The following is a 23858-nucleotide window of genomic DNA, read 5'->3' as shown; positions in this document are numbered from 1 at the left end:
ATGTCATCACTGTGACTGACTAGTAAAATGAAGGTGGCTGCTGGCGCCCTTTCTTGCAGTTAGGCCAATTAAACGCTGTAGCCTCTCACACTGGCAATGCTCACCGGCTAGCTCCTGAACAGTAAAGGTGCCAAATCAAATTTCCTCATCGCTGACTTCCTTCACTTCTTATCAAGTCTATCAACCATTCCCAGCTTCTCAAGTGTTCCTGGAAGGAGTTTTCGATAGATTACCATCCCCTACCAATTTCACGAAATCAAAAATCTTTAGGGCTGAAGGGAATAAAGATTTATTTCAGTGGTTTACAACCATGGCGTTGCCGTATTGATGTCTTGTGATCAGCTGTGAGATACGTCAAAAATAACTGTAACTTTTTTCCCTTCTTTTTCAATTGAAGTGAACTTCATATAACAAAATTAACCATTTTAACGTGTACAATTCAGTTGCATTTAGTACACGCACAATATTGTACAACTACCACCTCATAACTGTGACTTTATTTTAACAGGTGCATAGTTAATATTATCTCTTTAATGAATCATCCTCACTCATAGTCAATATGGAGTTCTGAGAGGATAAGAAATAGGTAGAGATAAACTTGCAGGTTAGGCATTTCCAATAACCGGCAAGTCAGAGAATCCTGCCAACTGGTTTAAGATCATTGACCATAATTTCATTACATTTTCATAAATGTAATTCATTCCAAGAACACATTACGATTTTCAAACATTCACTCATTCAGTTCCTACTCTGTGCCTATGCCCTCAAACCCTTACAAGGGGAGAGACAGACAAACTACCAGTTATAGCACAGGGCTATGGCTGTGGCCCATGCACGTATGGTTAAAGGAGGGTGTAGCCAACTATGCCCAGCACTTACAGAAGGATTCAGTAAGGACAAGGTTGAGTTAGTTCTTAAGGTATGACCAGCAACAAAAGGAAGGCGAGTTAAGCAGAGTATGAGGAGCAGGTAGTCCAGGCAAAGGAAGAAATACATGCAAATGCACAGACACCTGGTGAGCCATGTTCAGCTGGATTAGAGGGGGCAATGACACTAACAGGAAAAATGTAGTAAGCAGACTTATGGGCCAGGCACTCCTAGTAAACATTTGATGCTACCTCCTCAAAGTCACACTAAGAGATAGGTGCCATTTGCATTAAATAGATGAAACATCTGAAGTAACAGAGAGGGTCTAAGTAACTTGGCTACACAGCTACCATGAAGCTAAGCTGGAATTCAAGCCCAGGCAGTCTAGCTTCAGAGCCCATCCTCTTCATCACTATACAAGCTAGGCTACGTTCCTCTTTATTCTTCTCCTTCTCTTTAATAAAATTAATCACTTGAGGCAAGATCTTTTATGACGGAAACTACAATACACCACAGCACACTGAAGGTGAACAAATGACTGACATGAACAATGAGTGGGCACCACTAAGAACCCCTGGGGCCTCTAAACAAATGATGGCACATGTGGCAAACTATATTGAAAGATTAGTAAAGTTTAATTTATTTCTTATTCTTTTAGATTTAGAAATATATAAAAACAGAAGTTCTCAAATTTTCCCCATGAGCCAGTCGTTTTCTTGCACCCCCTCTAGGCCAACGTGAGCTTACCTCACTTTGGAGACCTCTACCAGCCAATGGAGAGACTTTAAGAAGTGAATAATGTGAGGTTTTTTTTTAAACAATTACTCTAAAAGGAATAAGAAGGAAAACCAGGGGGGAAAAAAGAGACACCAGAAAAAGAAAAATCATTAGGACACCATTTGCAATAGATCTAGCAAGTGATAATGAGGCGCTAAAGCACACCAGTAGGGAGTTAGATGTGAAAGAGTAAGCGACATGCCCAGGGACGAAGTCATGGGGGCTGCCAGAGCCAACCTGGGTTTCTAGGTTGCACTGATCCTGGGAATGGTGTATAGAACGGATGAGCGAAAGACCTTTATCATGGAACTTCTAAGACTTCTCTTTAAAACTACTTTTGTCCACAATGCTTGATTATTTTTAAGTCTAATTTTATACTATAAACAAACTGTGGCCCAAAATGGCTAATATAATAATATCAACTAGCACAACATTCAGATAGGTAACTAAGTAATTTAGTCTAGCTGTATTAAAATTTGAGACTTAGCTTTCTAATCCAGGAAGAAAATATAGAGAAAGTGCAGGGATTTGAAATGCACTCTTTTGTAAAAGTAATAAGCTATTTTAAGACACAAACTTAGAGGATAGAATCCTTACAAGTGAGCTTCCAAACAAGATTTTGAAATGAAGCTTCCTCAGAGAAGTCATTTAAGAAGCCAGATTCACATTAGATTAATGTGACAAGTATAACAAGATAAATACATCATATGATTCTGAAATGACATAATTAATGTAGCTTATGTGGCACATTCCTATTAATGATCTTTTATTATGTGTGAACAATAAAATAGCATTAGATAAGCAATAAGAAAATCCAATCAGCTTTCCTGAAGGTTTTGACTGCAGTCTTATTTACACAGCGTTATCTGATACTAATCCTCGGATTTTTGAAGAGCAGAAATCACTTCAAAATTGTAAACAAACATGTTCCTATGAGATGAGCATTTTAATTACTATCATTTCTGCAAATACAAGATAAAAATAATGTGCTGAATGATAGCATCTTCACGTGAAAACAGGGGAAAGTATATTTTGCCAGGTCAATAAGGTTATGTTAATAAAAAGATTGTGACACTGGATTGGGAGCCTGGTCCATGGAGTCTGGTGGTATGTTTTAACAATGACTGTCATGGAGAGTCTGTGGAAAGTGCAGCTGTCCCCTCCCTGATGCTGTCTACAAAAGATTAGAACTGCGTGCCAAAATATTCTGGTTTCTTTCATAATCCACTACAGTGAAATTTCTACGAATCAACTGAAATATTTTGAACATTTTACATTTAAAGTTCATACCACCTTTTAGAATAAGAAAGTCTAAAAATACAAGTTCTATAAAGTAATAATTCTTATTTACTTTTCCATCAAATAAATACTTATTGAGCAACTATATTATCGTTGGTACCAAAAACAGAGGTATGAGATATGTTTCCTGAACTCAAGGAGCTTGAAGCACAAGTGAGAGGCCAGATACATTCATAAAGAGATAAAGATACATACATAAAGAGATAAAAAGTTTTCTATTAATAAAAGACCATCAGCCTAAAAGGTCATAGATTCTAAATGCTCCAAGACTTCAGATTCTAAATAAAATCACTGTGTTTCTTCAAGAAGAAGGGGAGGGTTGAAGAGCTTCTTGGTGCTGGTATCCAGAAGTGAAGGAGCAAAGCTCCGGCTAACCTTCAAATACTGGGATCATCTCAGCTCTCAGGCTGTATCTTTCTTGGATAAAGAGCCCTGGTCATCAAAATTACCCAAATATAATGATGAAGAACACATGTCTTGAAATAGCTAAGGCCTGGTCTAATCTTAGCTCTGACCCTGCCATGCTGTGTGACTCTGAAAAAGTCATTTCACCTCTATATCTTTTCCTTATCTGCAAAATGCAAATCATAACACCCACCACCTCATTAGATAAGAATTAAATGAATGCATATAGAGCAAATAGAGATGTCTAACATAGAGCAGGTGCTTAAAAAAATGGCAACTGCTATTTGCATGATCTTAAATTCCATTCTTACCATGATGCAGTCACAACAGCACAGAATCTTGATTTTTAAGGGAATTACAGGGTCCTTGATGGGAGGCCCACTGTACCCTGGAAAATCGGTCCTAAACTCCTCACAGGTCTTAGAGGTGGAACACGATTAATCATGTTCTGGTGGTTTCTTTGTGAAAAAGTAGCAGACTCTAATTGAATACTCAAGAGCCCACATCTTGAATCTTAGTATTTAGTTTAACGTACCAAGTAAGCAGAGAAAAGAGTAAAGAGCTCCCCTTCAATCATGTACCCCAGCTGCATGCTCAGTTAGAAACAAAGAAACCTAGAACCTATGGTCATTCTCTTATAGTGAGCCCAGAATTAACAAAAGCCAGCACTGGTGGAGGCTGACCAGGCACCATAATAGCAAGTTACCAACCAATCCTCACTAGTCATGGAGCCCAGCTAGAGACAAATGCTGCTTGGGGCAGCATTCTGTGGACGGTCTTCCTAGCTTTGTTAAACATCACATCAAGGCAGCATCACTTTTCATCTGTAGTGTTAATGGCTTTTATGAAACAGTTTGGCAAAACACATGGCATGTGACTGTACATGCTACACCACTACAGATGTGTTAGCAGACCCAGCCAGAAACCATGGCAATAATCTGATCGTATGAGTATTCTTGCAAAAGTAAGAAATAAACCTAATCTTTCTAAAGACTTACTGGTGCCCTACCAGAGTTGCATATTGAGTCTCTTCCAAGGAAGCTTTCATTTCCAATGTAGAAGAAGCAAGAATTGTTCTCAAGCCACCACCAAATAATCGTACAGTATTTGATGGCTCAGCTTATTTTTTTAATCTTCTCTGAAGTCTGCAGAATCAGATCTGGATCCTTATAACATGATGACTTGGGATTATGAATACAGTGAATAAACACAACCTTCTGGTATAGCAATTTAAGCATCACAGAGTGAGTAAATACTGCAGAGTGAATCCTAACACTTGAAACAGAATCTTCCAGCATCCAAAAATCCACCTGACTGCCAAGAATAATACTTCCGTGGTTCAAGCAATACCAGTACCCAGAGGGGTTTCCACAGACATAACCACATGAGTTACTGCATATTGGGTAAAATAGAAAAAACAGACATTTATGAACATATAGTTTACAGACATCTTAAAAGTACTCATAAATATGCAATTTACAAATATAGAAGAAATGTGGGGGGCTTTCGGAATACACAGCATCTGTTTAAATTGCTTAATTATATGGTTTCTTCTATGGGTTTTCCTCATTCTAACTGATTTTTATGGGGGTGGGTGGGGGTGGGGAAGTACACAGATCTCTTAACTAAAATAAATGAAACCAATCTCACTGAAAGAAGCTCTATGATGAGAACTAATACATGAGAGATTCTGACTTCAGGATGAGACGTAGAAATGACTTAGTGTCAGAGGTCAAAATTGTATCAGTTAGATATCAAAGAAAACCTTTCAATTCACCCGGCTATGCTGAAGCAGGGGTTTGTTAGGCTCTCTACCAATAAAATAAATGCACAATATCTTCTCATGCATTTCACACATGATTTCTATTTCAGCTCTGATGTAAAACATGGTATCACACATCATGCCACAAAGAAAGAGTCAGTTTAGCTAGTTCAAGTAAAACACCAGGCAGCTGCTAACAGAGACAGGTCATGTGGGGAAGGGCACAGCACATTCAGTTCGCTATGTTTTCCTTCAGAAGAATGTCAATAAAAACCACGGCCAAATGAGGTATTTGTAGGGGGGAGGGGGGAAGGTCCTGCTATGCAGTGAACCACTGGGTTCATCTAACAGTTAGCGCCAGTCAGACAAGTTAGCAAAAGGGAGCCCTAGCCAAACCAACAGCCGCCAACAACTTGAAGAAAGCTGTCTTTCTCCCTTAACGTCCTGGGGTAGGGACCAGTCCCACATTTAGAAACGTTATTTCTGGGACCAATAGCAATTTATTTTGATAGAACCACTGAATTTTTTTTCTTGAGTTCTCAACAAAGGAGCCATATTAGGAAATAATCTTGCAAAAAGCAAAGTGCCCCCTCCCCCTCTTCCCCACGATCGATGCACATACGCCCGTGCACGCTGACACGCACAGACACACACCCGTGCACAATGGCCGGCGCGGGCCCACGCCGCTGCCTGGGAGCCCCGCGGGCAGAAGGCCCGCCTGGGCCAGGCCCCAGGCGCTCGGGCTGGAGGCCCCACGGCCCGGCTGCCCGGGAACCAGCTGCTGGGCGGTTGTGCTAGGGATGCTCGCCCCCCAGCGGGGCCCTGGGGAAGCGGCTGCCAGCAGCTCAGAGCTTATTAACCCCTTGGGGAAGGAGGTGCTACAACAACACCCACCTGCGGGGACACTGGAATGTATCGGAGGTACAGCCCCAAATGGTCCCCCAGAGGTGGGGCACCACCAAATCCTTGCACCCTGGCAGCTCTTGGCTGGCTCCTACAAAGCTAATCATGTCACTAGCTCTACAGGGCTACTAAAGCCAACGGGTGTTACTGAGCTGTCACCCCTGAGAGTCCAGGCATACCAAGAAGGAAAAACTTAAGAGGGCAGTGGACGCAGACCAGACTTGGTAACTCGTCCCGAAGGGACTGGCGTAAGTCCCTAAGGGGACACAGCTGCTTGGACCAGCCCGCCTAGCAAACTATGGAAGGAGTGGAGGGGCCCGAGGGCCACTGCCCCCTGTCACCCTTCCCTGGGTTGGGCATCAGGGCCCCGTCCCCACTCCGGGACACTTACCTTCTTCCGGGGCTGCCATTTCATCATATTTGTACAGCCGATACGTGGAACATCAAGATGCTGGCTGGGGGCTGGGGGCAGATGCAGGGCAGCAGCGACTGCAAGTCATGCTGCCTCCCTCCCACCCCCTAATTCTTTCCCATATTCACTGCGAATAGAAAAAGCCCAGGAGAGTCCAGTCTCTTCGCCTTCAGTTCAATGAAAAGTATCCCCAAACCACGAACACACTTCCCACCGGGCTAGGAAGTCCCAGAAGCCAGCGTACTCCTGCCAGAGCGGGGCATTTTCCCTCCCGGGCCGGCGCCTGCAAAAGGAGCCTGCGACAGGGGGTCTCCCAGCCGGCTGCAGAGACCCTCCCTCAGAGAAGAGCCAGAGAACACGAGCTGCTGCAGAAACCCAGCCGGGCTTCTACCATCCAAACCCCTTTTGGCGAATTCTCCTCTTCTCAAAAAAAAAAATTAGACAAGCAATCAAACCCTCACGCGCAGCCTGGAGCAATTCCCAAAATTCTGGGTGTATTTCTCGTTTGTAAAATTTAGCAAAGAAAATTCCAAAGATCTGTAATCAGAGCTTCTTTACGCTGTTTTCTCTTCCTTCTTGGATAACTTGGGAAAAGGATCTGCCCTTCCCCAAATGCCTACCTTCCTTGAACACTGTAAATAGGAAAACTTGGTTTGTGTGTTTAGATTTTTTTTTTTTAATTCCCAAGAACCTTAGTGGGGAAAGGCTGGAAGGAAATCCTGCAAGAACCCAACTCCACAGCTCAGTCTGCACTAATGACTTCCTTCCCTTCAGTGTGAGCACAGCCTGCCCAGCTCCAGCCACACAGAGCAATCGGTTTCTGGGTCTTAGTGCCACGACATCTGCTCCAAAGCAAAAAGTAAAACATACGCTTCAGAGGAACCCAAATGCTCCTAAGGAATCAGATCCACCAGGGACCCACAAAACCAAGAAGCCATTTCAAAAGATGTAGTTAGATGTGTGTGTTATATTGAGAAAAAGGGAATAGGAAAGGACTTTAGACCAAAATGCTACAAAATCTTAATGTATGATTTGAAGAAAAAAGATTTGAGGTATCTGACAAGATAAAAAAAATAATCAAGAATAGACTCTGCTCCTCTAAATTTAGCATTATTTTATTACTATAAAAATATTGCTATGGAGACTGAGTTTCATTCATCTTCTATAAAATAATTCCATCCTATTTAAAGAGGTACATCTCCAAATACAAAATTCTATGTAATTCTATTATTATTTGTCATCCAACATGTCTATTAACACCTATCCCACCATGCAGCAATTCTGATAGCTGGGACTATAAAGGGTAGTGTGAGCTACTAGTATACTAACTGATGTATATAATAATAGTAACTGATGTACTATGAGTCCAAGTTCCAAATTGTTTCACTCATTCCTCTTAGAGTTTTACATGTATTGGCCAATGTGGGTGATTATATGCAGACTGAACACTTAACTATTGGGTTGTCAGAAAAGCCATGACGCATTTTTGCAACAAAAAACAGAAAAAATACGTCATGACTTTTCCGACAACCCAATATATCAGATTATCAATGTCATTAAAGTAGCCAAAAGAGTTAACTGAAACGGATTACTTTTGAGAGCTTTTCTAAGCCTAAGAGTCTGAAATTCAATGGTTGAAAGCAATGTCTTTTTAATAATGTTAACAATAATAGCTGAATGAATAGGTACTATTTCTTAAGCCAATACTCTATGTGAAGGCTTATGCCTGCATTTATTATCTCACAGCCCTGCAAGGAAGGTCCTTCTTTTCCAGGTGAAGACACTGAGATTCAGAGGGGTCACTGCTCAACCAAGACCACAACACACAGAAAGTGGTAAGGATGGAATTCAGTCCTACGATGACCTGACTCCAGAGCCTACGCCCATTCCATGATGTGCATCATAGCTACACATCTACCTTAACTCTCATCTGAATAAAACTATTATGTGTCCATGACTTAAGCACCTACTATTTGCCAGCCCCTGTTCCAGGCACTAGAAACGAGGAAGAGGCTGTCCCTGCTCTTGAAATTACATACTGTAGGCCGCAGTCACAATTAATACCAGTACTCCGTGTATGTTCTGACATATCCAAATCATTCTGCGTAGTTTAACCTGGATATCCTACTAGCATGGAAAGTTCAATAAATTCCAAACCAAATGTATCAATTTACCTCAAAATTGAGTTCTCTTTCCAACTTTCCTTTTATCTGTCCATGGCGCTGTTACTCTTCCAGGATCACAAACTAAAACCTGAACATCATTCCTTATATCTAATCTATCACCAAGTCCTTTCATTTCTTTCTTAGACACTGCTTTCAAATTCCGATTGCTGACATCTGAGGCCAGAGCCTCACAAAACAAACATAGTACCAATGAGGTGCAAAGCACCACTAGGATAATAAGACTAAGTCCCTATGCTAGAGGAAGATACAAAAAAATAAGGACAGAACAGAAGACCTATAAGAAGACAACCCGGCATTTCCTTTGTCAGATAAGCAAAACATCAATTACGTGTTCCAGGAGTTAGAACGAGAAATCATTGTAAATAGGGATGGTCCAAGGTTTCATAAAGGAATTTGAATTAAAAATTCAGAGAAGATACCGCTCTTTCTAGAGCCAAAAGCCAGACCATCAGTAATGGCCTTCAGGTTCTGGACCCTTCGATCTCTCAGAAGTCATCTCGTAGCCCTCTCTCAGCCCCTCCCATGCTGGCTACCTAACTGTCGCTTGAACATGTCAAGCATATAACTGCTGCACCCTCTGCCGGAATCACTCCTCCTCTAGATGCCTTTTTGGTTCCCTCCCTCAGTTCTGCCAGGACTCTGTTCAAATACCAGAAAGACTGTCTCTCGCCATTCCTTCTAAAATAACAGCACCATGACCCCACACACTGTTAATTTCTAGCTTCCTTACCCTGCTACATTTTACTTCAAAGCCCTTATGACATATATTTTAATGTTCGTTTATTTATTTAATGTCTTATTCATCCCATGAAAATATAAATTCCAAAGGATCAGGGACTTTGCTCTGTTATAATGCCATCACCCAATGAATAGTGCCTGACACAATGAGCAATCAATAAATATTTTTGAAAGAAACAATGAAAGAAAAAGAGGCAAGGAGGCAAGCACATGTAAAATGTACTCAAGATACAAAATATTGACCTGCCTAAAATTTAAGGCCTAAGTATGAAAATGTTAGCGGTAGAGACTTCGTCTTGTTCAGCTTTATACATCCCCAGTGCCCAGAATAGTGCCTGGCACAGCAGAGGTGCTCAATATTTAGGGGGTGAAAAAATAGGGGTGGAGGGGGAGAATGAACAGTGAATGAGTGAAATTCCACATCATACAAAGTAAAAGATACTTTGGCAAAATATGTTGGAATTAAATGGTAAGGGAACGTTATAAGGCAAAGAAATTTGGATTTTATCCTGTAGGATGCAGTAGGCAAAGGGCATGTTTGAAGCAGCATTTTTAAGTAATCTAATATGTAACAAAAGATTAACTATGAATTTATGAGGCTGTTTTTATATAAGCCTTTAGATTTTTTAAATTATTTATATGATTAAAGTGTTTATTATGACCATTTGACAGATATCGAAACTGAAATTCAGAGGGGTTAAGTGACCTGTTCAGTGCCACATGGCCAGTCAATGGCAATGGAAGGGCTAGAACCCAATGCCTGAGTGGCGGCGGCAGGAACCTACAATTGCTGAGGGGCTCAGGAGAAAAGCTTATACTTTCTACCGTACCTCTGACTTGCTATATAACAATAACTTTCAGAAGGGCATGGCAAGTTACGTGAATAAGTGAAACAGTCAGGTATAAGACAGGTATAAAAAGGGAATTGTGAGGATTGCAAACCTGTAGATACATGAATCATGTACAAGAGGTAGCTGCTATGCAGCCCTAGTCAATTAATGTCATACAAGACTATCACTCCAACAGTGCCAGCTCCCCTAATTTGCATGAAAAGCTAAAAATTTCCTGATTTTTAAGTGTTTGCTCAAAAATTTTGAAGCATCCTAACAGGCCAAACAAAACACGCCTGTAGGTCTAAATGCTGTCTGCAAGTCATAATTTGTGACTGCTGACTTAAACCATTCAAGGCTTCACTCTCCCTTATGTTAATTAAGGGACCTACTGTGGTTCCTAATCTGTAGGGTGGTTTTCTGAAGGCATCTGTGAATCCATATGCATACCAAGCATGGGTCTGTGGACTGAAGAGCAATCTCCCATGCTCTGATGTTATTGTACTTAATAAAAGACAGTTATTTAAATTGTGTGTGTGGCGGGGGTGGGGGGGTTGGGGGGGGCGGCTGAGAACAGTGGGCTGTATTATCAGGAAAGGAGACAGAAATGTATTTATGTTTCCATAAAAGACAGAATCAATCTAAAACCTCAAAGTGATACAAGGCTTTAAACTGGCTTTCAATTTTTTAGATATATTTCCTTTGGGTCACTTATTTGTATGGCATTTCTTCCCCTGCTGTCTGGTAAGTGTTTTCAGCTTTCATTTAATAGGCACCACTCAATAGAAGACCATTACCTAGAAGCCTTTAAATATTAATACTATCTTAAATCACCTTATTTCTTTTCTTTGTGTCTTTATTTATTTATTTTGCTTACTCCAAATTGAACTAGTAATTATACCTGAAATATTTAAGGAATTACTATTATTCCAATATACTTTCTTCATTAGGATTATTTATACAGAGCTACTAAGCGAACACAGTTCACTTGTAATTTAACTTATTGTTTCAAAGATCCAATATCACACAGTAAGAACACAATTCCTCAGATCTGGAGCTACTAAAAGACATTTTTACAACTCCTTCATTTTTTAACATAGCACTTCGCAATCACTTCCCTAAAAGCAGATACTGTAAAACAGTCTATTTAAATAGTATTTTCCTCAATAACTACTTGTCAATTCAAATCTGGAAAAAAAGCAAGAAAGGGGAAACGAATGAAGAAAACACACCTCTTTTCATTGTTGTGAATTTCTTCAAGATTTCCTAAGGAGTAACATGTCTGACACTGATCACAGGGTAAATGTCTGAAAAAGCTAGCCTCATACTTATTTACATTTATTGTGTTTTAGAAGTAGACTATTAAACTCAATGTGAAACAATATTTGTAAAATATATTAATTTTCCCAAAGACCTCTAAATTATTTTGAAGTATCTAAAGAGGAATTAGGAAACTAAAGGGATAAAGGTAGAAATGTATTTGAGACCAAAAATGTTTGCCTCATTAGTGATATTTCACACAATGGGGTACTTTCAGAATAGAAAGGCCTTGCTTCGCTAAAAATAGAAAACTAAAAAAAGTTGTTACAGTAAGAATTCTGCCACACAGCCAAGTTGATGCAAACCATGCTCCCATCCCTTGGGAGGAAAACTACTCCACAACATGCAGAGAGGATGACCTCCACCCTTACCCACCTCACTTCCTTTCACTATCAGTGTCAGAGGCTGAAGCCCAATCCTTCAAGTTCAGCACGTATTGATTGAGTACTTATTACCTATTAGGGACTATCCTAGGCACTGTGAGAGGAGACAAAAATAAGTCAGATGATTTTTGCCCTAGAAGAGACAGCAGTCTGGTGGAGGTCAAAGAGGACAGATACACAACTAATAAAAACAATAACAATTGCTGCTAATATTTACTGATCTTACTATTCGTTTGATGCTTTAAGAGCCCAAGCTCTTAGCACAGGCTAAGTGCGAGAAGCATGGAATACCTAATCACATATTCTCTCATTAGGACTATGGAAGCCCTAAAGAATAATTAATTCTGACTGTGGTAACCAAGAAAGGTTTCACAGGAGAGGTAGCACAGGAGCCTTTCAACAAGCAGATAAAGGGTTTGGGGAGGAGTGTTGCAGACTGAAGGAACAGAGCATGAACCAAAAGATGGAGGTGTGAAAACGAGGACCACATTAGTAAGTCATCTAATAGCTCTAAAACCTATAATGCAAGGCAAGGTACAGTAGAGTTAAGGTTAGGGGGCTGTGAATGCTATTATCTTAACAATATTCATAGTAACTATCATTTACTGAGTATGTGCCAAGCATTGAAGTAATTCATATTTTTGTTTTTGTTGTTGATTCTTCCTAACACCTTTCTTTATGAGGAGGAACTATTATTATGCCCAATTTCCAGAAGAGAAAATTACAGATAAAGGGTTAAGTAAATTCCCAAAGTACCATGGCTAGAAAGCAGTCGAAAGGAAATTCAAGTCAGCTGGACTCCAAAGCCCTGTTCTTAACTGGTGTCTTAGAACACAATGATGAGTTATTTAAACAGGGTATTGGCAAATCTAGTTGAGTTTTATGCTAACTCTGGAAGTAATGTGAAGGATAGGAAGAACGGGAGACCAATAAAGACAGGAAGGCCAAATAAGTTTCTGTTGCAATATATCAATAAGGAATGAAGAGGTCTTGAATCAGGGCAGCAGCAGAAACAGAAAAGGGACCTTCTTGAGAGACATTTCACAAGTAAAACAGGTCCAAAACACTTGCTACAGGAAGGGACAGAAAGGGAAGGATTTAAAGATGATCCCAAATTTTTCAGAAAATGAGACACCCCACTAACTGAGGTTTGGATCACAGAAAGAATAGGTAGATAATGAATTCAGTTTGAGACTTCCAGAGTCTAAGGTAGTGATAAGAGATACCCAGGGATGTGGAGTAGGTAGGTGGAGCTATGGTCTCGAGTTAAAAGATAGATATCTATAGGTACAGCTATAAAGAGATTTTGAGGTCATTCACATGATGATGATATGTATAAAGCGCTCAGTTTAAAAAAAAAAAAAAAAAGATTCCCCCAGGGAAGGAGCTTAGAAGAAGAAGATAAAATGGGGGTGGGAGAAAGGACAGAATTAAATCTTGAGCAAAGCCATACTTCTAAAAACAACGTAATTTACTGCCCATTTGGGATGGGTGGGAGACCTATCAAATTTCCTGAGGCAGCAATTTTTATTTGGCCAATATAGCTTGCTTTAAACCTTAGATCCACCATATACTAGCTGTGTGGCTTTGTGTTACTTCATTTTTCTATACCTCAATTTCCAACCCTATAAGATGGAGATGATAATAGCACATATCTGAATACGACTGTTGGGACAATTAAATTATATCTGTAATTATAATACACATATAATATATCCTATACCAATGCTATGTGTTCAGTATGTTGTTACTGTTGTTTTATTGTGCTAACCCCGATTTTTTTTTTCTTTCTTCATCATACCATGGATTTTACGTTGATTATATTTTAAGGGCCACAAAGTGCCAGAACTGATGCTCATATATTTCAGTGGTATGATCATTTTTCTAATAAGACTTCTACTTTCTGTTTATGGCAGGGCAACTGGGACCAGGCTTACTCTCCAGACATAACTAGAAAACTGGATAAAATATAAGAAAAATACTGCTTCAGACAATAGGCAATCCAGTATTATGAACCTTGAAGGAAGCAATACAAATGAGGTGAGCCCTGTGATCACCCTGGCTTTCTGCCTTGAGGCACTTTCTGGACCACAGAAAGGATGGAGGTCCAGGCAGAGAATAATGGTCTTGCTGAATTGAGGAGACAGAGACTGAAGTTTGAGGAGGACAAAGTAGCTGGAACATTCAGGGTAAAGAATTGGAGAAGATAAACTCTAGGAGGGCTACACAGACAAGGTGCTCCAGAAGTCATCACAGGAGACTCCTTGAGTTTTGGCTGAACATGAAGTTGCCTGAGGTCGGTTGAAACCCAAAAAAACTAGGCAAAGGGAAGCTCTAAGGGGAACAGTTGCCAGAGCGCACCAGGACTGTAAGAATTTCAAGTTTCAACCAGCCAGAGTGAAGGGCACACCTGGGCCATTCAATAGAGACCTCAGAAAAGTCATGACTTTAGAGAAGGGGTAAACCAGGCAAAAGTATGCTCTAAATTCACCTTAACAAAGCTTAAAAACAAACCTTGAAAAAAGTAAATTTAATGTACAAGTAACTTTATCTGCCAGAACAAAGTTCAACATTCTTTGAAGGAAGTCAACAAAATCTAGCACTCAGTGAATATGTCCAGTGTTTAGTCATTTTCTAATGATACTTATTATAATACATGGGTATTAACCTGGATATACTTCATCTCTTTAGCTAGCAATTAATCTTCTATCATAAGAATGCTATGACTGTGTTATAAATTTTCACATATAAAACAGATCAATGGACTATAATGTTTTGGCTATAATCTTGATACTTTTCTCTACCAGGTAGCCATAGCCATAGAGCATGTGTAATTTTGCCATTATATAATTTATCAATGTGGGTAAATTTTCAGCATATGTTATCTTTAGTTAAAATTCATAGAATTTATCTGGAGTAGATTCAGTGGTCATATATTTGGGCCAGACTATGCAGCTTTGGAATAATATTGAATGTCAACTACAACCATACATATGGTACTTAATACAATATACACACATACATACATACACACATGCATAGTCACAGGATGTGGAGTACAGCACAGGGAATAGAGTCAATGGTATTGTAACAGCTATATACGATGTCAGAGAGATTGTAGCCTGGGGGTGGTTATCACTTTGTCAGGGGTGTAAATGTCTAACTCATTGTTTTGTACACCTGAAATTAATTTTTTAAAAAAGAATATGCAGGGCCAGCCGAGTGGCACAGTTGGTTAAGAGCTCGCTCAAGAGTGCGAGCTCTGAGCAACAGGGTCACCAGTTCAATTCCCGGCCTAAGCTGAGCTGCTGCTGAGCTGCCAACAGATGGCAGGATGGCTCAGTTAAAAAAAAAAAAAGAATATGCAGCTTTGGATTTATTAACTTCCCTAAAGAAATCCTGAGCGTGCAGTGGTAGTAACTGTGTGTAGGGTGTTTTAATATGTAAGTTTTACTTAAGAAAGATGCTTAGTTCGAACTAGGGGTTTACTTACTTGTGTGTTTTAACCAATGGAGGCTATATTTCTCTGGGTATGGTTAAAAGAAGCATAGGAAAAGTGGGTCTCTTCTCAATCCTAAGGCAGGAAATGGGCTATGAGAAAATAAAGCCGGTAGAGATAAAATATTACTCTTGAGGTCTATTTGGAGGCCCTCTAATGACTTGTTGCTTAACTCAATAATTATGAATTTATACGCAATCAAATGGATTATATTCACAAAACTGATACTTTTTTATTGTGGTTGTTAAACTGCCTGGTATCTGAACTCCCATCCTCTGTTTTGGGGGAATTCCTCATTATCTGAGTCTTGGTGGAATGTAGGAAATATCTCTCATGACAGAAACCAAAAAGGTCAGATAATTACTTCGCCCCACCACCTGACACAACATGCAGGCTCAGTTCTTTGCCAGAACTTTGAATGTGAAGCAAGTGACACAAAGAATAGTGACAGACCATACTGCCTAAAGCAATATATAGATTCAATGCAATTCCTATCAAACTACCTAAGGCGTTTTTCACAGAAATAGAAAATATAATCCTAAAATTTATATGGAACCATAAAAAAGACCCCGAATAGCCACGGCAATCCTGAGAAATAAAACAAAGTCAGAGGCATCACGCTTCCAGACATTAGAACGTACTACAAGGCTACAGTAATCAAAACAATATGGTACCGGCATAAAAACAGGCACATAGATCAATGGAACAGAATATAAAACCCAGAACTAAATCCAGACATATACGGGCAGTTAGTCTATGACAATGGAAGCAAGAATTTACATTGGGGTAAAGATAGTCTATTTAATAAATGGTGCTGGGAAAATTGGACTGACACATGCAAAAAAATGAAACTGGACTACCTCCTTACTCCATATATAAGAACAAATTCAAAATGGATTAAAGACTTAAATGTAAGACCTGAAACCATAAAACTCCTAGAAAAAATATAGGGAGTAAATTTACAGACATTACCCTGAGCAATATTTTTACTGATACATCCCCACGGGCAAGGGAAGTAAAAGAAAAAATGAACATACGGGATTACATCAAACTTAAAAGTTTTTTTACAGCAAAGGAAACCATCAACAAAACAAAAAGGAAGCCTACTGAATGGGAGAAGGTATTTGTCAATGATATATTTGATAAGGGGTTAATATCCAAAATTTATAAAACATTCATGCAACTCAACACCAAAAAAACAAACAACCCATAGGCAGAGGCTATGAAGAGACATTTTTCTAAAGAGGACATACAGATGGCCAACAGGCATATGAAAAAATGCTCAACCTCACTAATCATTAGAGAAATGCAAATAAAAACCACAACGAGATACCACTTCACTCCGGTCAGAATGGCTATCATCAATAAATCAACAAACAACAAATGCTGGCGAGGTTGTGGGGAAAAGGGAACCCTGGTGCGCTGCTGGTGGGACTGCAGATTGGTGCAGCCACTATGGAAATCAGTATGGAGGCATCCCAAAAAACTGGAAATGGAACTACCTTATGACCCAGCAATTCCACTCTTAGGTATTTATCCAAAAAAACCCAAGACATTAATTCGAAAAAACATATGCACCCCTATGTTCATTGCAGCGCTATTCACAATAGCCAAGACTTGGAAACAATCGAAATGCCCATGGGTAGACAACTGGATTAAGAAACTGTGGTACATTTACCCAGTGGAGTATTACTCAGCTATAAAGAAGAAGGAAATAGTACCATTTGCAAGGATATGAATGGAACTAGAGAACATTATGCTAGGTGAAATAAGTTAGAGAAAGACAAATGCCATATGATCTCATTTATACGTGGATTCTAAAAAACTGAATAAATGAGAAATGTAAACAGAAATAGTCTCAGAGACACAGAGGAAAAACTGAGGGTTACCAGTTGGGAGGGGGTGGGGATGAAGGAGAAGGGGAAGGGACGAGACAATACAAATGGGTAACTAAAATATGGCCTCAGGGATAGAAAAGACAGTCTAGGGAATATAATCAATAATGTTGTAAATATTTTTTAGGGGGCCAGTTGGACTCATGTCTTGTTAGGGAGACCACTGCACAGACAGTGTAGAGGCCTAACCACCGCACTGTATTTCTGAAGCTGATGTTGAATAATATTGTATGTCAACTACAATTATATATACATATAGTCACGGGATGTAGAGTGTGGGAATGGAGTCAATGGAATTATAATAGATAAGTATGACATCGGGGGTGGGAGGACAGTGGATGGGGGGAGGGAGGTTGTTACTTTGTGAGGGGTGAAAAGGATAACTATTGTATTGCTCTGTACACATGAAACTAATAATAAAAAATTTTTTTTTAAAGAATAGTCACAGAGAATTTACTCTTGCAGTAACCACAGTAACATCCAGTAACTACAATCATCAGTGCCAAGGGAGCTCATCATGGTATTTAACATCCAGGTGGCACCATTATGGCTGGGATCTAGGTACCTTTTGATTAAAACAGTCACAGTTGTTGTCTGTTCCTTTCAACTAAGAACCCTTGCTGACTCACACAGAGACATCTGATTTTGTATATATTGGGAAACAAATGTTTTTTGGATGAACATATATACTCATAAACAGATATGTGTGTGTGCTGGAGAGCTCCAAGGTGCGGTCTTCTGCCCTCTTTTCTGCCTACAATTACTCCATTAGAGATCTTGGCCAGTCCCAAGCCTCCAGATACCGTCTCTTAATTGATGACTCCCTCATTTATGCCTCAAATACCTACCTCTCTACTGAGGTCCAGGCTTGTGTAAGTAATTGCCCATTCAACATCTTCATTAAGATTCTAATAGGCATCTCAGACGCACATAGCCAAAACAAAACTCTTGATTTTCTCCCAAGAATCTGGTCCTTCTTCAGTCTTATTTTGTCTCAATTCATGGCATCTTGATTCATCCAGCTATTCAGACCAAAAACTTTACAGTTACCTTTGATTCCTGTCCTGTCCTTGCCCTCAACATCTAACCCATTAGCAAGTCCTCAGCTCTCTACCTACAAATTCGAATCCAAATTCTGCCACTTCTCATCACATTTACCCTTTCTTCTTTAGCCATAGACATTGTTAGTATCAACTGGGCTACTACAATAGCTTCCACTTTGCTCCTGTGATTCCACCTCTCTGTGTAGCCAGAATGATATTTTTACTAATATAATGTAAATCAGATCATGCATTCCCCCTGTTTAAAACTCATGTAAGGCTTCCCCTTGCACAAAGATAAAATACCTTCCCCATGGCCTACAATCCCCTACATGATCTAACCTCTAACTTTCACCCTCATCTCTTACCATACTTTCTCTTACCTGAGCTGTGGCCAGACCTGCTTTCTTATGCTTCCTTTGTGACCTTGATGGTTGTTATGTCTGCTTGGAATTCTCTTCCTCCAGAATAGGTATTTCCTTTCCAATATTCAAGTTTCTTTTCAAATAGTAAGTCCTCAGGGAGGCCTGCTGACCAAAATTTATTCCCCTCCCCACATTCACTGGATATTCTATTTCTTGGCTTTGTTCTCTTCAAACCACATTTTACAATTTGAAATTGCATTATTTACTCATCTGATCTCTATGTCACCCAACAGATTGTCAGGTTTATGGATTGGAATCTGTATTGTTCATCACCGTAGGTCCAGAAATTAGAACAGTTTCCAGCACATATTAGGTGTTTATTAAATATTCATTAAATGAATGAGCAAGTTTAATGTCAGCTATATAAGATTAAATACATATTCCCTTTTACAGTAAAATTTTCAGCATGGTATTTATTAATTTATCAAAGGATACCTGTAAATGCCTTCAATTCTGAAAGATACACTCTCCCAAGTAACACAAAGAAACCATTCCCATTAAATCAGTACTACGCCCAGGCCTAAGTCTGCAGATGTTCAAGTGAAAGAAATATAAGCTTCTGAAAAAATGAACAATAATTATTCTGAAAAATAATTATATGTCTTATGATATGTTGGGTTTTTTTTTAATGCAAGTATACCAGTACTATCACTTTCTATTTTCATTTTTATTAGGGAGAATCTTATACTACCCAAAAGTGGGTGGATAAAATGATCTCTAGATAGTTTAATAAATAAATTAAAAACACTTTGAAATCCTAAGATGAAGTACAAATCGCTTGTCAAAAGTACAATCTCATTTGTCAAAACATGAAAATGAAGAAAGACACAGAAATAACTGGCTCAGAGCTGCCAAACTGACAGGCTGTCTTAAGTGAGATAGTCAAAACATTCATATGCTAATTTTTAAAAGTGCTGTCTATCTGGCCATCCATATAAAAATATTAGAGGGCTTTTTCTTCATATTTTGAAAGTATATGGATGGGTCAGACAGTGGACACTCTGATTACCAAATTAAGCAACAGCAATTACAATCATAAAGAATTTTCCATTTAAGTTCTGAATGCACATGTAAGATAACTACTAACTGACCCGCATGGACAGTAAGTAATTCAGAAGATCCAACCCCCACAAAAACACCCTTATCAATTATATCATCTAACACAATTATTGTCAATTTTCTGCATATACAATGCAGTGCAAAAGATAACTTTCCATATTAGTAGCTGGGGTTAGCTACATACTATAAATGGAAAAAAATGAATAGCAAAAAACTACCACAGGTCGGCCAAGTGGCGCATTGGTTAAGAGTTGGCTTGGGAGCGCGAGTTGCAAGCAGCAGGGCCGCTGATTCAGATCCCACATGGGCCAGTGACGCTGCGCCCTCTACAGCTAAGATGGTGAACAACAGCTCAACCTGGAGCTGGGCTGCCGTGAGTTGCCAGCGACGGTGTTGGATGCAGTAGGGCCGCAGTGGGCTGCCGTAAGCTACCGTGAGTGACCGGCAGCTGGCATGAGCTGCCAAGAGCCACCGTGAGCGGCCGACCAGTGACCAGCAACCGATCTGCCTCACCCAGGAAGAGTACAATGATGATACCAACATGGGCCAGTGAAGTGACGTCCTCTAGAACTAGACTGAAGAACAGAAAGGACAGCACCTTGTCTGTTCCCCTTCCCGATTCCCCAATGCTGTTCCCCTCCCCCAATTTTCCAATAAAAATCTTAAAAAAAAAAAAACTACCACAATAGGGTTAAAGACCTAAATTAAATGTACGAATATCATTTTTAATTATTTTCCTTTTTCATGTAGTATCACAAAGGGTTTTCTTGTTTACATTTCACCTAAGCATTCCTCCCTCTTGCAACACTAATAATTCTAAACAAAAGAGCATCTCTTTGAAATGTTCCCTTTATTGGATTGATAAATTTGCCATTAAATCTACACTTTCATGTATCACCCCACTTCCTGGGATATGGAATCCAGTCTATCAATAAAATAGAACTTTTGCTCAAATTTGGTTTGGTAATAAAGCTGGTATTTCTAGATTTGGAATCAGATATTCTGCTGCTTAAAAAAAAAAGTGACCACATATTGCATGATTCCATTTATGTGAAATGTTCAAAACAGGCAAATCCATAGAGACAGAAAGTAGATTAGCGATTGCCAGGGGCTGGGGAGTGGGAGAAATTAAGAGGGGCTGAAAATCAGTATGGGGGTTATTTTGGGGTAGATGAAAGTGTTCTGAAATTGGATAGTGGTTACACAACTTTGCAAATATGAAAAACTACTGAATTATATACTTGAAAGGGGTGAATTTCATGGTATGTGAATTATATATCAAAGCTGTTATGAGGGGCCAGCCGAGTGGTTCAGTTGGTTAAGAGCTCGCTCAAGAGTGCGAGCTCTAAGCAACAGGATCGCCGGTTCAGTTCCTGGCCTGAGCTGAGCTACTGCTGAGCTGCCAAAAGGTGGCAGGATGGCTCAGCTAAAAAAAAAAAATATATATATATATATATGGTCATCTTTCCCCATTCACAAAAAACTTAAGTTAATATATAATTCTACTTATAAATTTTACCCTCATAATTTTTTTAAATCTTTGGCATGAGCTACCACTCATCTTCTAGCATCAAACAACAAAAATAAACAATTAACAAACTAATGTCAGCATAAAAAGTTGAGAAAACAGACCAACATTCTTAATTGAATGGGTTATTTTATTCATGGACAAGTGATGATATAAATTAATTACAAATACATACCACAGAATCATTTTCTATAATTATATTGTCTATACTGCATTTGAAAGATATTATAAAATCTATCAATATTTCAGAGTGTTCTATGAAGAACACCATGGCTCTATATGGTGTTGTGTTTAGATACACTGGATCCCATGAAACAGAATAAAAGCTAATAAGGCCAAATAAAGATGAAACCAATCTTTATCTTTATAACAACATACGCTAACGCTAGTCTAACATATCCTATCTATGACTACAAACTCTTAAAAAAACAAAAAACTGTGCTAAAACCTTTTCTCACATCCCCTAAAAAAAGTAGGTGGGAAGGCTGTTTTTTACAATCCTCACCAATTTTAGTACCACCACTTCCAAGATAAAATTTTTAAATTCCATTCCTAAAACACAGTTACTATTCTGTGTCAACTTAAAAAGAAACCTAGACTTCCAGTCAAGACAACAAAAGTAAAACTATACTTTCCCCGCCCATGACCACATCAAAACTACAACTAAATTATAGAACCACCACCCTTTAGAACCATCTGAAGACTAGCTAAACAGAACTCCTATAACTAAGGATATTAAGAAGAAGCCACATCAAGACTAGTAGGAGGGATGGAGATGTGAAACAGGCTGGTCCCACAACCTCATGTAGCAGTTAATAATCGGGAGAGATATCTCAGCTGCACACGTCCCCACTGAAAAGCCAGGGGTCCCAGCTCACTCCTGGCTCCCCAGGCCAGAGCAGCAGTGCTGGGAAGAGGAGTCCTCACAACAGCTGACTGTGAAAATCAGCAGGGACTCAGTCTGAGTGAGGGCTGCTAGAGACCAAGGCATCCTCTTAAAGGGCCCAGGCCAGAGTAACTTGCTCACAAACACTTGCCCTAAACTCTAGAGAAGGGACAGCAGCTCAAAAACACCAGGGACATACAGGGAGGAATCGAATTGTCTGGCTTCGGTGAGAAAGCTGGAGCTGAAGCTCTCTCCCGGACTGAAGTGCAGGTGCCATCGTTTCTTTGTTGAGTCCTCCCCACACACACAGCCTGCAGGCACAGGCCAGTACCAAATGCAAATCTCCAGTATCCTGGCTAACAGCACTCTCACCACACGATGGTGACTCTCTAAGACCTCCACCCCACCCATTCTCATGCCCTGCCCGAACCTCTTTCAGAGGCTAATCCACACAAACAGCCAGCATGGGCCCACCTTGAGGACTTTCCTAAAAATCTCTCAAAAGTTCACAAGCCTCAAAACAAGCAGCACCTGGCCTCAGTGCGCCTGTCCCATACCTCTTGCTAAGTGGCCCTAAGCCTGGCACTAGTGGCCGCCAGCCTCGGTTCATAGCATGGCCACACCCAGGCAGCTCCATGCCCAGCACAGGCAGCTACCAGCCGCAGATCACTTTGTTGCTCCCACCAGCTGGCCACGGGCTGGATACAGGCAACAGTTGACCTTGGCCTCAACCAGAGCCCCTCCCAAGAGGCCCCAGAACCTACACACCTGGGTGGCTGGCTTCAGACCACACCAGAGCACCACCCAATTACTGCCACAAATGACACACCCAAAGGGTGGACTTGGCATGCACCAGAGCCATGCTAAAGTGAATTTCATTCCATAGGGTCAGCCCATACACAACAGTTTGTTTGCTGTAATCAAGGCCAGTCCTCACAGCCAGTTGGCCTGAAGGTGAATTCTACCGACTGATATGCCAACAGCTATCAAAGTTCAACTATAATTAGAGAGCAAAGACAACCCACACAAGGGACACACTTGGAGCCCTCTGCTCAGGTGACCAGGGAGACTGCACCACTGGGTCCCATAGTACAACTACTACATAAGGTCACTCTGCCAAGATTGGTAGACTTAACAGATCTATCTAACACACAGAGAAACAACACAAGGAGGCAGCCAAAATGAGGAGATAAAGAAACATGTCACAAATGAAAGAACAGGACAGAGGGGCCAGCCGAGTGGTGCGTTGGTTAAGAGCTGGCTTGGGACACCAGCTCTGAGCAACAGGGCCCCAGTTCGGATCCTATATGAGGGCCAGTGACACTACCCTCAACAGCTAAGATGGTGAACAACAGCTCGACCTGGAGCTGGGCTGCTGTGAGTCGCAGGCAACACCATAGGCTGCAACCCCTGCTGCAGTGGGCTGCCATAAGCTACTGTGTGTGGCTGGCAGCCAGCGTGAGTGGCTGGCAGCCGGTGTGAGCTGCCAAGAGCTGCTGTGAGCAGCCATCCAGAGGCCGGCAATTGATCTGCCTTACCCAGGAAGGGCACAATGATAATACCAAATGGGCCAGTGAAGCGACGTCCTCCACAACTAGACTAAAGAACAAAAGGACAGCAACTTGTCTGTTCCCCTTCCCCCAA

General features: G+C 40.3%; 1 protein-coding gene across 4 annotated transcripts in view; it reads right to left on the bottom strand.

Moving 5' to 3' along the window:
- Positions 1-23858, bottom strand: part of TTC28 (tetratricopeptide repeat domain 28) — a 681749-nt gene that overhangs the window by 442480 nt on the left and 215411 nt on the right. The window contains exon 1 of one of the 4 annotated variants that reach the window (XM_019643165.1): positions 6405-7165. The exons of the other annotated variants lie outside the window; for them this stretch is intronic. Coding sequence (XP_019498710.1) covers positions 6405-6431 — 27 coding nt within the window. The 5' untranslated portion in view covers positions 6432-7165. Of the gene's footprint in view, positions 1-6404; positions 7166-23858 lie in introns of those variants that run through there. 4 annotated transcript variants of the gene reach the window in all.

The sequence above is a fragment of the Hipposideros armiger genome, unplaced genomic scaffold (assembly GCF_001890085.2).
Source record: "Hipposideros armiger isolate ML-2016 unplaced genomic scaffold, ASM189008v1 scaffold_75, whole genome shotgun sequence".
Taxonomy (NCBI): Eukaryota; Metazoa; Chordata; class Mammalia; order Chiroptera; family Hipposideridae; genus Hipposideros; species Hipposideros armiger.
This window is presented reverse-complemented; position numbering and strand designations above follow the sequence as displayed.